We start from the raw sequence: 13,965 nt of genomic DNA, 5'->3' as shown, positions 1-13,965 counted from the left end.
TAAAACCATATCAATGAACCTTTTGTACTCTGTAACATTAAAATCCATTGGTCTATCTTGCACTTTGAATGGATCTATTATCCACGCATGATTTTATAACATCATGCATTAGTCATTTGGAAAATATCAGCCCGCCCAGTTATACAGATCTTCTAATTATTGACTCATTTCATAATTACACAGTATAAAAAACTGCATTCATTAGTCTCCCTACTAATCTAATCAGAAATGTCTTTAGGGTATTGAGAAACTCTCAAGCTTACAGGGGCAGATACACGTCTTCCAAAATTATATGTTTTACTTGAAAGCTTAAATTTTATCATTGACAACAAATACTATCAGTTGTTTCCTTTGCGATAACAGGATCACTTTATTCATTTTCAACAAAATGCTGGCCAAATACTCAAGTTTGAATAACCATAGTTCCTCTGTCAATCATTCTTTCAAGTAAGAAAGAAGTGTTTCATGAAAAACTGGCTAGTTTAGCTTGAAATTCAATTGCACAAGTGCTTTTCCTCGTGACAACCATCATACTTCAGCACGCAGTAGAAGTGCTTTATATATCCTTCCTATTTTGTCACACAGATTATTAAAAAGGCATGTACTCACACACACCAAAATAAACTCAAAATGGATCAAAGACCTAAAGATGAGGCCTGAAACAATAAGTCTTCTGGAAGAGAATATAGGCAGTACACTCTTTGACATCAGTTTCAAAAGAATCTTTTCAGACACTATAACTCCTCAGTTGAGGGAAACAATAGAAAGAATAAACAAATGGGACTTCATCAGACTAAAGAGCTTCTTCAAGGCAAGGGAAAACAGGATTGAAACAAGAAAACAGCTCACTAATTGGGAAAAAATATTTACAAGCCACTTATCCGACAAAGGGTTAATCTCCGTAATATACAAAGAACTCACACGGCTCAACAACAAAAAAACAAACAACCCGATCAAAAAATGGGCAGAGGACATGAACAGACATTTCTCAAAAGAAGATATGAATATGGCCAATAGACACATGAAAAGATGTTCATCATCACTAATCATCAGGGAAATGCAAATCAAAACTACACTAAGATATCACCTTACACCCGTTAGATTGGCAAAAGCATCCAAAACCAAGAGCGACAAATGTTGGAGAGGTTGTGGAGATAAAGGAACCCTCATACACTGTTGGTGGGAATGCAAACTGGTACAGCCACTATGGAAAACAGTATGGAGATTTCTCAAAAAGTTAAAAACTGAAATACCCTATGACCCAGCCATCCCATTACTGGGTATCTATCCTAAGAACCTGAAATCAGAAATCCCAAGAGTCCCTTGCACCCCTATGTTCATCGCAGCATTATTTACAATAGCCAAGACGTGGAACCAACCTACATGCCCAGAAACTGATGATTGGATAAAGAAGATGTGGTGTATATATACACAATGGAATACTACTCAGCCATAAAAAAGACAAAATTGGCCCATTCACAGCAACGTGGATGGACCTCGAGAGTATTATGTTAAGCGAAATAAGCCAGTCAGAGAAAGATGAACTCTATATGACTCCACTCATAGGGGGAAGTTAGTATATTGACAAGGAGATCTGATCGGTGGTTACCAGGGAAAAGGGGGGGTGGGGGGAGGGCACAAAGGGGGAAGTGGTGTACCCACAACATGACCAACAAAAATGTACAACTGAAATCTCACAAGGTTGTAACCTATCATAACATTAATAAAAATAAAAAGGCATGTACTCAAAGGGTTGAGATTTAATAAAAATTCATCATTTTTACTGTTTCATCAAGACATTCTTATGTGAGACGGGCATTTCCTCCACCAGGAATACATTGCTGGTGAAGAATAACATGAACACAGTTTGGTGCCACTGCCCTGACCCATGCTAAGGGGCCAGCACTTTCACCCACAATTGCTTTTGCTCCATCAGTGCAAATGTCAACACAGTGAAAACGGCAAATAACGTCTTAGTCTTATTATGAAAGTAGTTTTGACTGAACCCCCTGAACGAATCTTAGGGGCCCCTAGGGGTCTTTGGAGCACACTTTTAGGGCTGTTGGTCTAGGCTAAGGCTGGAAGGGGAGGAAAGAGGCCTGGGAAGGGTGGAGATGAAACTTTAATCATGCTTAGAAATGCCTTATCAACGGAGGAGGCAGCTGGGAATAAAGAGGAGGAGAGAATTCCTAGATTCTTTCCCCCAAGGACCTCTGCAGTGCCCCTTCCTACTCCTGACCTGCCTTGCTCCTGAGCTGTCCCAGCCAAGTCAACAGCTACCTTCTAAAGCTCCTCCATCCTGGGATCTTGGAAGCTCTGTCTTGCAAGGCCAAAATACTAAGAGAATCCCATCCTGGTCCATGTACCTGTCATGGCTGCTCGCCACCTGACCCTAGAGCCCCAAGGCTCTGCTAGACTGAATCTGTGAGTCTGCTCAGACCAACTACCCTGTGTTAAAAGGCATTCTATTCACACAGAATGAGAACCTGCTGTGTACCCAGTCCTGTGCCAGGTGCTGATGGGAGGGAAGATGACAAAGCCATAGCCCCTTCCCTGATCACCTCAATAGAGAGGCTTACTTCACATCTAAAAAGGGAGCTCCGATGAAAAGGCTGTGGAAGGAAGCAGATATTAGCATGTCTTGGAGGCTTCCTGGAGTAAATGTGGCTTCAAGGAGGACCTGGAAGGCAGAGGTAGAATTTGAGTCAAGGGGGAGAGAGAAGGCATTCTAGATCTAGGCAGGAGGGTGGAGATGATCACGTGCAGGACTGGTGTATTAACAAGCCTGTTGAAAGCGAGAGGCAGAGCTGGGTGGAGTGGGAAGTGAGGCTGAAGACATAGGGAAAACTGTGAATGTCTGACTTGTTCCATCAGTCACGGGCCGCCAATGCAGTTGTGTGAGCAGAATGAAAGCTGTGTTTTAGGAAGCTGAATCTGGCCAGTTGTGCAGAAAACACCTGATGGTGTGTGGGACAAAAAGAATGAATACCAATTTATTTACAGTATTTCATTTCATCCTCACTCCAGCCCTGTGAGATGGGGTACTATTATTTTCACCCACAGGAAATCGAGGCTCAGAGAGATTGGTTAATTTACCCAAGTCACCTGGATGGTAAACTACCAAAAATGGATTCCAACCCAGGCCTACTTCCAAAGTCTGTGCTCTGAATAACCACAATGGTGGAGGGGGGAAAAGGGAGTAATTATAATAATGATAACAGCTAACATATATTGAGCGCTAAATATGTGTCAGGTTGCAAAATCTGTACACTATTTCATTAAACCTTCACCACAACCCTGCGACGTAGGGACCATTATCATCCCATTTCGCAGATGGCAAAATGGAGACTTGAGAGGTTAAGTCATTTGCCCCAGGCCTGAACACAGCTAAGTTCTGGATTAGACACACTCAGGTCTATCTAATTAACTCTAGAGCCCAAGCTTTTCCACTTTAAGGTCTACTGCAGAAATACAGACAGTAGACGATAAGGACCCGAACTAGAGTGGTAGCCAAACTCCTCTAGAGCAATGGCTAGTGAGGGCTGAGTCGAGAGCTGTCACAAAGGAAGCCCCGACAGCACTTCCAGCTGCCTCCATTTTATAGTCAGGAGGCAGTGCCATTGGCAGATCAGGCTCAGCCCCGGAGCACTGGTGATGGCTATGGTGGAGACTTGCTCAGGTTGAGGCACCAGTCACCCACTTCCACTGGTCCCTTCTGCCGTCTGCCTAACTCCACAGCAGCACATGGGCCCCTAAGTGGGGCCCCTGGGGCAATTGCCAAATGGACCACACCCTCCAAATAGCTGTATTCTAAAATCTCATAGAGTGCTGAAACCAAAGAGACCTGAATTCCACTCTCTGATCTGTTACTCACTAGCTATTTGGTAAGTCACTTAATCTCTCTTTGCCTCAGTAGCCTGCTCATCATCAAATGGGAGCAATAACAGTACCTACCTCATAGGATTTCCGTAACGAGTAAATGAAGTAATAAAGCAACAAAGTGCTTAGCACAGTACCTGGCCCATCGTAGGCACTCAATAAATGTTACCTGTTTTTGTTGTGGTGGTGGTTATTCGTATTAGTTTGTCAGGATCCACCTCCCAGGAAGATATCTGCCACTGGTCATCAGCATCTGTTGTTTACTTAGGCAGGATCACCAGGACACTGAGACTAAAAAGAAAAGAGAAGAGAATGCACTACTGCGACCTCAGTATCACTGCGTCTTCCCAAGGCCTCAGGCCAGGCTGGGAAAGGAAGCTGTCTCGGACAAGAAGGACTGAAGAGGCTGGCTGGAGCAGCCAGGGATGGTACGGAATGGAGTGAATAGAGGAGGGAAGGAGCCCAGCTGGGAGTGACCTTCCCAAGCACCCTTCCTCCCTCCCCTCCTCCTTCCTCCGAGCTCTGTTTTTCTAGGCCCCTGCCGTCCAAATGAGCAGCAAATGGGGAGCTGCGAGGGGCTCTGCCAAGAGAGCTCCGCACCACATGGGCCACAGCCCTGGCTCAAATGGCGGGCCAAGAGGTAGGGGAGGCAGGAGGAGAGCTGACCCGGCAACAAACTGTTCTCCGGAGGGGAGCCCCTGTCCCAGGAACCCAAGGAACTGGGTCCAAGACCTGGTACATTTGGGACATTTGGACTTGAGGGCAGAGGCCACAGGCACCATTTGCTATTGTTGCTGCGGGGACAGGCCTGGGTGGGGGAGAGACTCTTCCCCCTTCCTCCTCTCTCAGAGCAGACTCTGCCTTCTTTCTTGCCTCCGTCTGGCCCCATACAGCTTTTTAGGCTCACTGGCCCGATCCCCAGGGGCCCTGGCTCAAGAGGCAGACGCTGGAGGGAAAGAGTAAGATCTCCTTCCCTGACGTGACAGCAGAACCAGTTCTGGGGCTTTCAGCCTGGCATTCTAGATCCTTCTCCATCAGTTTCCTGCTGGCCTAGGCTTTCACCATCCCCGGGACAGCCCCCTTTCCTCACTGGTCCCCACTGGCCGTGCAGTGCAGTGCGGTGGGTAAGAACCCCGAGACTATGTGAGTTCAAATCCAGCCTTGTCACTTTTAGCTCTGTGACCTTGGGCGAGTACCTTAATCTCCTCTAAAAAATGAGGCTTGTTAACAGTATTTTCGTCATAGGGTTGTTTGTGAGACTTAAATTAATCCATGCAAAATGCTTAGAACAGTGCCTGGTACATAAATGTTTAACAAATGTTCTCTACTCTGACTGTCCGCCTCTGTGTCAGTTCTTCCGGTCAGGATTACATTTCCCCTTCTTTCTGCCTGCTTAAGCCCCAGCCAGCTCGATTGCCCCCTCCTCCATGAAGTCTCTCTGGCATTACCAGTTCTCCTAACCTCTACTGTACACCCCGGTGAGACTAGACCCACTTTGAGAGCAAGGACTGTGACATGAAGAGCACTGACTAAATGAATCACAGAATAACATCTAGTCCCCTGAGTGCAGTAAAATTTTGTGACAGGGACTCTCAGTAAGAAATATATTTTACAGCATGACCTAGCACATGCATTTGTGTATCTTTAAATCTAGATCTATGATTAAAACAAAAGTTTCATGGAAAAATATACACCCCTACCGCATGTGATTCACGTAGTTCACACTTCATCTTGTTAAATTCTGGTTGCAACCCACTAAATTGATTTCAAGCCCTGCCACTGTTGTGACCCACAGCGTTCTCTGTGATAAGCCCTATACAAGATTCAGACCTGCAGAGACTCTCAACGCTGAAAAGACTACAGGTTTTGAAAAGCCACGGCCTGCTTACAGAGCGGATGTCAAGTCAAGGGGAGCTGCAGTGGAGGGTGTGTGGGGGGCACTGGAGGCAGAAGACCGGAGAGGCAGGCTGGGCTTAGGCAGCAAAGGTCTTCAATCGCCACACAAAGCAGTTTGGACATTTCCCATAGGCGATTGGGAATCACTGGAAGTTTTTAAGTACAGGGGAACCAGCCTCAGTTCTGTGTTTTAGAAAATTCACTGGGGTAGCTACGAAGAGGACAGATTGGAAAGGCCAAGTCAAGGACAGGCGAACCTCTCTGGAAGCTGTTTCAGGCATCCAGGTGAGAGAGGACACGTAAGCCCACGATTGAAAAAACAACTGGGAGAGTGGGGAAGCATAGAGGAGACAAATTGAAAAATGGCGAAGACTAGAATCAATGGGGCTTGGTGGATGAGGTTTTTAGCTTGAGTGACTGGATCAATAGGATTCTGGTCACTGAAGTAGGTACAGAGGAGGTTTGTAGGGGAGAAAAACAGTTCAGTTTTGGAATGAATTTGAGATACCTACTGGGAAAATTTCAGGCTGGAAATATAATTCTCAGTCTTTCATTCATTCAATAAGCATTAATGGGACTGACATAGAGAAATTAACATTTTATTTTGCCAAGTGGGAACACTAAAGAAATTAACTAACATCCACCATTGCCATCGTTTCAAAAAAGACAATATTTTGTCACCAAAAAAAAATAGGAAAAGCATAATCTCAGAATAAAGGACAGTCCTTTATAATTGAACGAATTTAGATTATTGAAAAACTCTGCTTTTGATGCTTTTCCCATTTTGCAGTGACCCATTGAAAACATCACGATGTATCAGCCTGATCTGTGGACTGTAGTTGAGAACCACAGATCTAAGGAATGGGCAGAAGAAGAGAGGTCAGCAAAAGAGACCGAGAGGAATGGTTCCAGAAGCAGGAGGAAAACCAGGAGAGAGTGATCATGGAAGCCAAGAGAGGAAGGAGAGTTTCAGAAATGAGGACTTGACCGGGGCCGGCCCGGTGGCGCAGCGGTTAAGTTCGCACGTTCTGCTTCTCGGCGGCCCAGGGTTCGCTGGTTCGGATCCCGGGTGCGGACATGGCACTGCTTGGCAGCCATGCTGTGGTAGGCGTCCCACGTATAAACTAGAGGAAGATGGGCACGGATGTTAGCTCAGAGCCAGGCTTCCTCAGCAAAAAGAGGAGGACTGGCAGTAGTTAGCTGAGGGCTAATCTTCCTCCAAAAAAAAGAAAAAAAAAAAAAGAAATGAGGACTTGACCAACAGTGTCTTTTGCCACCCAGAGTTCAAAGAGATCACTGAATTTGGCAATTAGGAGGTCATTGGCGACTTTTGCTAGTGCCCTTTCACTAGAAGGGTGGGGCTGGGGCCAAATTGCAGTGGTTTGAAGTGTGAATGGGAAGTTTGGAAAAGTGGAAGTCCAGAGTGTATACTCTACTTTCGACAAATTTGAGAGTGAAGGAAAGAAAAGAGAGAGGGAAAGAGGGACGGGGAGAGAGAGAAAGAGATTGAGAGAGAGAGCAAGTTAGGGGAGCAAGAGAACACATCTGGGGAGGGAGGGCCCTTTTTTGGGGATAACAGAAGCAGGCATTTTATAGCAGGGAAAGAGCTGGTATAAAGAAGCTGACTTTTCCTGAAGAGAAGGGGCATAATGTCTGAAGGAAGGGCCCCAGGGAGGGAGGGTAGATGAGGCCAAGGCCCAGATGAAGGGATTAGCCTTTAACGAGAGGGGCACCTTGTCCCCTGAGAAGGGAGGGCTCGAGGGGAAGGAAGTTGGAGAGGCAGGCCAATTTTGGGGGGTGGGGTAGGGCACTGAGGTAATTCACGCTTGAAGGCCTCTGCTTTCTCAGGGAAGTGGGAGGAGAGGTTGTTCCGTGCAGGGAGAGGGGCGAGGCAGGAACATGGTACGGAGCTGAAGGAAGTTTGGAATGTGGCCCAGGAAAATGTGGAGGCTGGAGTAGAGGATTTGACAAGGGAACAACTCAAGGGTGGCTGAGGGCTACCGGGACCCAGCTGAGGTTGACTGAGTTCGTCTTCCCCTGTGCAGGTCTGGTCTCCCACCCTAAGCTGTAAACACCTTGAGGCAGTACCTGCAGCACTCTCCTCTTTCTAGAGAATTCCCTTGTCAGGCAATGCCCAGCAGTGGCTGGCCCTGAGGAGGCACCAAGCCCTCTCAGAAGGGTCTGGCAAAGCAAACACTGACAAAACTCAGAAGCACTATAGGGCTACTAGGGGAAACAGAGGTAAGATCAGAATTCCCCTGACAGGAAGTTCTTCAGTTTGGTTGTTCCAGACCTTTCCTGCCACCCTGCTGGCCACTTTACTCCTGTTCTGTGCTGAGTGCAAAGGAGAACAGCAGGTTCCCACTTCTGCCCAGCAACACTTGCAGGCCTCAAATCCTTCAGGCTGGGGAGAGGACAACGAGAGGGGCCAGTGGCCTCATCTCCCACAAGCTGAATGAGGCTGAGGCCATTCTTAGGTAGCAAGACAGAGTAGTTGGTCTGGTTGGGCATGAGCTCTGGGCTCAGGAGGAAAGTCTACCTCTTCTCTCTTTCCCTCTTCCCTCCTGCCTATTTTCAGAGACTATGGCCACCTAGAGGTCAAAAAGATCCCAGCGTGTGACAAGTCAGCTTCATAAGCCATCTCCTTCTAGCCCAGTCTCCTCAGCCTGCCTCCTCTCAGCCTCACTCCTCATTTGAGCTAGTGATGCAGTACAAGCAAATTCTCATCTTCTGGAGGTAAATTTACCAAGAACTCTCAGAGCCGGCTGGAAACTCGGGCTCGTAGCAGCCCTCCTTGCCCCACCCCGCCAAGATTGCCCTCTCCGGGATGCAGCCTGCACTTACACAGTTCAGGGACAGAGAGCTTGGCCCAGTCCATGGCAGCACATTCCACGGCTCTCATTTTACCACATATAATAAACCTCTGTTTACTGAGGGCCGGGACAGCACCAGGCCCCTGGGTTAGGTGGTGGCTGGGCTGTTAGAAAATTTTCCCTTGATGGAGCCAAAATGTGTCTCCGTGTAGCTTCCATCCATGGACCTCAGCCCTCCTTTTGAAGTCACACAGAACAAGTGTAATCTCAGGACAGTCTAATTCTCAGAAGTTTGAAAATGGCCATCATTTCCCCGAGTTTTCTCTCCTTCACATGTAAGCATTTCTTCCTTTTTACTTTTATGTGTCTTTACTGTTTATTACCCAAATAGTATCAGGTCTTGTGGAATTTCTTCGAAAATTCAGAAAAGCATAAAGAAGAAAGTAAAATTCTACCATAATTTCCATAATCTTATTCCCAGAACTCCCATAACATTCTCCTTTCTTCTAACCAGTCTTTTTTTCCTGCATATTGCATATTCTACACTTTTTTTTCTTACCAAAATGAGATCATCTTCTAAGTTATACTGTAGAGGCTTCTTTTTCTTCACTCTTCAATATATTAACTTTTCTGGAATCTTCTACCAAGCCAATTTTAATATGAAATTGTCTAACTGTTCAATGATTTATTTAACCAGCTTTCTAAAGTGAGCCATTTAGTTTATTTCCAATTTTCTTTTGCTACAAAGAACACAGTGGCACTGGAATTGAAAGTAGGGTAGACGTAAGGGGTAGGTGAACAGAAAAAAGAGGAGTCCTTGAATCCATTCTTCATACCATTTCAGCATCTGATTTTTTTCACTTTCTGTGTTGATAATTATATTTCCTAAAACATGATTGTGAGTGCCTGCTTAGTATTCGGTTGTAAGGACTTCCCCTAATTACTGTAACTGGTTCCCTATCGAACATTGAGGTTGTTTCCGATTTTTGATGGTTACAAACCTGGCTGTGACGAATATCTAAGGAGCTAAATCCATGCTAGTGCTGGACACCGAGGTCAAGGGGAGTATTTTCGGGATCTCTAAGGCATAAGGAGCCTGTCAGTAGTTGTAATTGGCAGCTTTTTGGCAAAGTCCCAGAAGAATGGCTGAGGCCAAGGACTGTGCTTGAGCCGCTGGGCTTGCCCGGGGTCAGTACCCATTTACCTGGCTCCCGTCACAGAGCGTTCAGGCTGGCAGTGCCCTTTGGGACTGCTGGGCTGCACCCTCCTCTCACATGTGAGGGAACTGAGGCCCTGGGGCCAGGCATGGTCGGTCCTTCAACGGCTTAGCAGCTGGGCAGAACTCTGCCTGCCCCCAGCACCCCGGCTCCTGGACTGGAAGCTGAGCTCGGAGATTTGGAATGTGACCTGGAAGCCCTGGAAATGCTGCCTGCACTCCTTTGCTGGACCACTGACTGCTGAGGCTGGAGAGAGGATTCAGGCCCTTTTGCAAATGAACCAACCACTAAAGGGGAGGGAGTGGAAATAGACCACTTGATGTTTCCCCCACGGGCAACTGGAAACTGCTCCACCCAGAACCTCCTTCTTTCCTAGCCCAGGTGGTATGCTTACTGGCAGTCACCCTGTATCAAGTTCACCTGGCAAAATCTATTTGGGGTTTGAACTGCAATAACGTGCGAGTCCCTTATGCTCCTTAGCCGGGCCAACTGTCCCTTTTTGCTGGGAACCGGCTTTGCTAAAGGCCAGTCTATCCAGCCCTGTGTGCCTGACAACTTTCTGTGGTTTCGGGTGCTAATGAGCTTCCCGCCTTTCCCTCCTCCGGCGTTGCTACTGCCTGGGGAATTTGCACAAATGGTGTGCGATTTGTCCCTTCTGTGTTTTCCTTTCTGACTTGGAGGTAAAGAAAACCCCTCACCCCCCACTGACTCTCTGTTTATTCAACTGGGAGAGATTTCACACCCGGGAACCCAGCTCTCCCTCCCTGAGCCCCTTTCCTAAATCTTTAGCCTCGTCCCAAGGCCCCCACCCCTGCATGTCCCTGAATAATTGATGAGTCCAGGCAGGCCTTATTAAAGGGTCTCCCAGGAAAGGCCAAAAGCGTGCAGGAGGTTCTGAGAAATAGGAGCCCCCACAGCCTGCCTGGCCCTGACACCCTAAGGATGGATCCTGCTGCTCCAACTGCTGCTGCCCCTGTCCCAGCCCTGGCCCTAGCCCTGGCTCCGGCCTTAGCACAGGCCCCCCTGGCCCTCCCTGGCCTGTTAAACCCATCGCTCCTTCTCTCCTCTGGACAAGAAGTAGATGGAAGCCGAAGGTAAGTGGAGCCTGCCCTTTGGCAACCTGAATTCAGGCTTAGTGGGGTTCCTGGGAGAGGAAGGAAAAGGAGATGTCCAGGGTGCCTCAGTTCTCTGTGAAGGGGAAAGGCAAAGGCCTCGCAGCCTCAGAGAGTGCCCCCTCCACATCTCAGGCTGGACTGGCTTTTCACCTCACTAATCCCTCTGGGTGGCTAGAGGGGACTTGGGAACAGTGGGCATTGCCAAAGCCGAAAGCTGAGCAGCCAGGCCCTCCTGGCCAAGTTGCTCAGTCCACTGAGGGGCACAGGGTGGATCGCCATGACACGGAGCTTTAACAGGACCTAGGCTGCAGAGGGGGAGAAAGAGGGCCGGCATCCCAAGAGGCCTTTGACTGGGGGACTGTCTCGTTCTTGACCACACCTTAAGATTTCCCTTTGCTTTTTTCCTACCTCTGGAAGTCTAGTGGGGAAGCAGGGGGCCCAGGAATATTTCCGGCCCCTTTCCTCACCTCAGGAAGATGGTAGGACTCTGAGCTCTACTTCTTGGAGCAGAAGGTAGGGGGCAAGATATTTTTCATACAATGCTCCTTCATTCCTCCAAAAATTGAACATTTGACAAACATTTACTGAAATGCCTACTGTGTACCAGGCATTGTGCTAGGTGTTGGGGATTCAGATATGATCAAACATAAATCTGCCCTTAAGAAGCTCAAAGGCAGGTAAACAGTCACAAAACAGTGCGATAAGAGCAACGATAACATTGTTGAAGCAGAGAGGAGGGGCATCTGTCCTGACTGGGCTCAGGGTCCTTAGGAAAGGCTTTCTGGAGTAGATGGCATCTGAGCCAAGTTTTCTGGAGGCCTCTTTTGTTATCTCAGGGAGTCCATGTTCCAGTCCCTTCTTCCTCCACTGATTGATCTCTCCTCTTTGTCCCAGAGGAGCTTGTCTTTGGAGGCCCTGGCTGTCCTCTACACGTGACCCTCCAAGGCAGGTGAGGAAACTTGTGGATTTGGTGAGTTTGAGCCCCTGTTATACATGTTCACACACACACAGCCATGTGCATTCACACAGACCAGGTCCCTTCCCAGAGAGCCCCTGACCTCAGTTCAGGCCTGTAGATCTGGGAAAGCATCTTGACAGCCTGCTCACATTTGATTCCAACAGCTCTAGGAGGAAGGGAGACTAAGGTTTCTGTGGCAATTTGAAAGATGAAGGGACTTAGGCCCAGAGTCGGGGAGGCCTCTGGGCAGGCCCCACGGCTAGTCTGTGGGAGAGCTGGTGCTAGATCCTGGTCCCTGGCACCTAGCCCCCATGCTCTGCCCCCACCCCCACCCCCACCCCTGAATCCTCGCTGCTCTAGTAGAAATCTATGCCCTGGACAGTCTCCAAACAGGTGTTAGAACAGGGACAGAAAAGCAAACAACCCCCAGGGCTCTGTCCACTTGTTTTTCAACCAAAACCAGGACAGACCCCCTTGATTGGGGGGCAGGGGCTGGGCCCCAGAGATGTCTAAGGTCTCTTCTAGATCATCTTCCCTGTAGGTTTCTGACCCCTGATACGCAAGAAGCAGTTATCTGGCCATGTACTTTGAGCCACATGCTAGCTTTTGCTTTGGACAGGCCGCTGGTGGAGCAATAGGTGCTGAGGTCACCAAGGCTGACTCCGAGTTTCATCACCCCGTCAGGTAAGCTTCGGGCATCAACCTTAGAACTTGACATAGATCCTTTCACTCTTTAAGTCCTCACAGCAGCCCTGTGAAGCAGGAGGAGGGAGGCACTGCTACAATCACTATTCCATAGACCAGGAAACTGAAGCCCGGAAAGGTTAAGAGACTTGGCCAAGGTTGCCTTCCCTGGAGGCATTGTCAATGACCCCTAAGAATGAGCCCCTGTGGGCAGGTCAGTGAAGGAAGCCTTAGCAGGAGATGAAGGACACGGAGCTAGAGAATTCTTGACTAGAGGCCTTCTGAGGTGGGAGTTGGATCAGGGTCAGAATTGAAGGATGCTGGCGCTGGGGCTCCCCACAGCTGCAGGCTCACCAAATATTACCTTTGTGCCTGGGGCCATTTTGTAACAATTCAGAAGGTTCTGTTACAAAACTCTCTTTCTTCCCTTCCCTCTCACCCCATTACTGCAGGGAGGAGAAGGGGTTTAGGGGATGGCTACCTTCTTGACTCTACTGACCCCTCTACACACATGAGACTTCTCTAAGTTAGGGGCCATGTTTCTTCTCTGTCCACAGGCTCTTCTGGCCTAAATCCCGCTCCTTTGACTACCTGTACAGTGATGGGGAGATTTTACTGCAGAACTTCCCTGTCCAGGCAACCATCAATCTGTATGAGGACTCACACAGTGAAGAGGAGGAAGAGGAAGAGGAAGAGGAGGAGGACAAAGAAGAGGAGGAGAAAGAGGAGGCAGATGAAAAGGGGCCAGAAGAGTGTGTGAGGGTACCAGGATCAGCACCACACAGGGCCACAGCTCATCATCCTTCTCTACCCCTGACCTGTCCAAACTGAGCCCTTCAGAGTCTGATTGGGGTTCAGTATGCCTGGCAAGGCTCCAGGGCATCGATTAGCCACGAATCTCTAGGCACAGCTCTCTGGATTGAAAGTTGGGTCCTTGAGTCACCAGCTCACCCTGGCTGTACCCAACTGGCCTGTGAGCCCAAGCCTCTGGCATCTCATTGTTTGGGCTGCTGTTGTGTTGACAGTGGGAGGGTCCTAGAAGTTCTAGGGGAAGGAAGACCTGCTTTCTGAAACCCCCAGGAAGCAGATCAGGACAGAGCATGCCCATGTAGAGGGAAACTGTCATTCTTCAGGGCTCTTTGACTCCCCAGCCTTCCAGGTGGTCACATAGTCCTGTCTCCCCATAGAAACCCAGATTTCTGGCTCCACCTCTAGGGTTACCGACACCAGATCCAAGCAAAGGTGGGATGCCTTTCTGATGGGCCTTTCAGGAAGAGAAGGGGGCATGGGGAGAATCAGCTTGCTTTGGGTACCTCCCTCCATTTTGCCTGCTATCCTTTGGGGTCTGTATTGGCATGAGATGAATCAGGAGAAAAATAAACTAGATGATGCTTGCCTTTTTC

At 48.3% G+C, this 13,965-nt stretch overlaps 1 protein-coding gene across 1 annotated transcript; it reads left to right on the top strand.

Annotated features, from left to right (window-relative positions):
- The first annotated feature begins 8,412 nt into the window (after positions 1-8,412).
- RIPPLY1 (ripply transcriptional repressor 1) lies at positions 8,413-13,965 on the top strand. The gene is made up of 4 exons (XM_070605155.1): positions 8,413-10,899; positions 11,815-11,869; positions 12,498-12,562; positions 13,120-13,965. The coding sequence occupies exons 1-4, from the start codon at positions 10,748-10,750 to the stop codon at positions 13,391-13,393; spliced, it is 546 nt and encodes a 181-aa protein (XP_070461256.1). The 5' UTR covers positions 8,413-10,747; the 3' UTR covers positions 13,394-13,965.

The sequence above is a fragment of the Equus przewalskii genome, chromosome X, assembly GCF_037783145.1.
Source record: "Equus przewalskii isolate Varuska chromosome X, EquPr2, whole genome shotgun sequence".
Lineage (NCBI taxonomy): Eukaryota > Metazoa > Chordata > Mammalia > Perissodactyla > Equidae > Equus > Equus przewalskii.
The sequence above is the reverse complement of the archived record's forward strand: the minus strand, read 5'-3'. Positions and strand labels throughout refer to the sequence as shown.

Coding starts and splice junctions, on each gene's coding strand:
- RIPPLY1 (XM_070605155.1), top strand. CDS start 10,748: ATGGATCCTGCTGCTCCAACTGCTGCTGCCCCTGTCCCAGCCCTGGCC. Junction 10,900..11,814: donor GAAGTAGATGGAAGCCGAAG/GTAAGTGGAGCC, acceptor TCTTTGTCCCAG/AGGAGCTTGTCTTTGGAGGC. Junction 11,870..12,497: donor CACGTGACCCTCCAAGGCAG/GTGAGGAAACTT, acceptor TGCTTTGGACAG/GCCGCTGGTGGAGCAATAGG.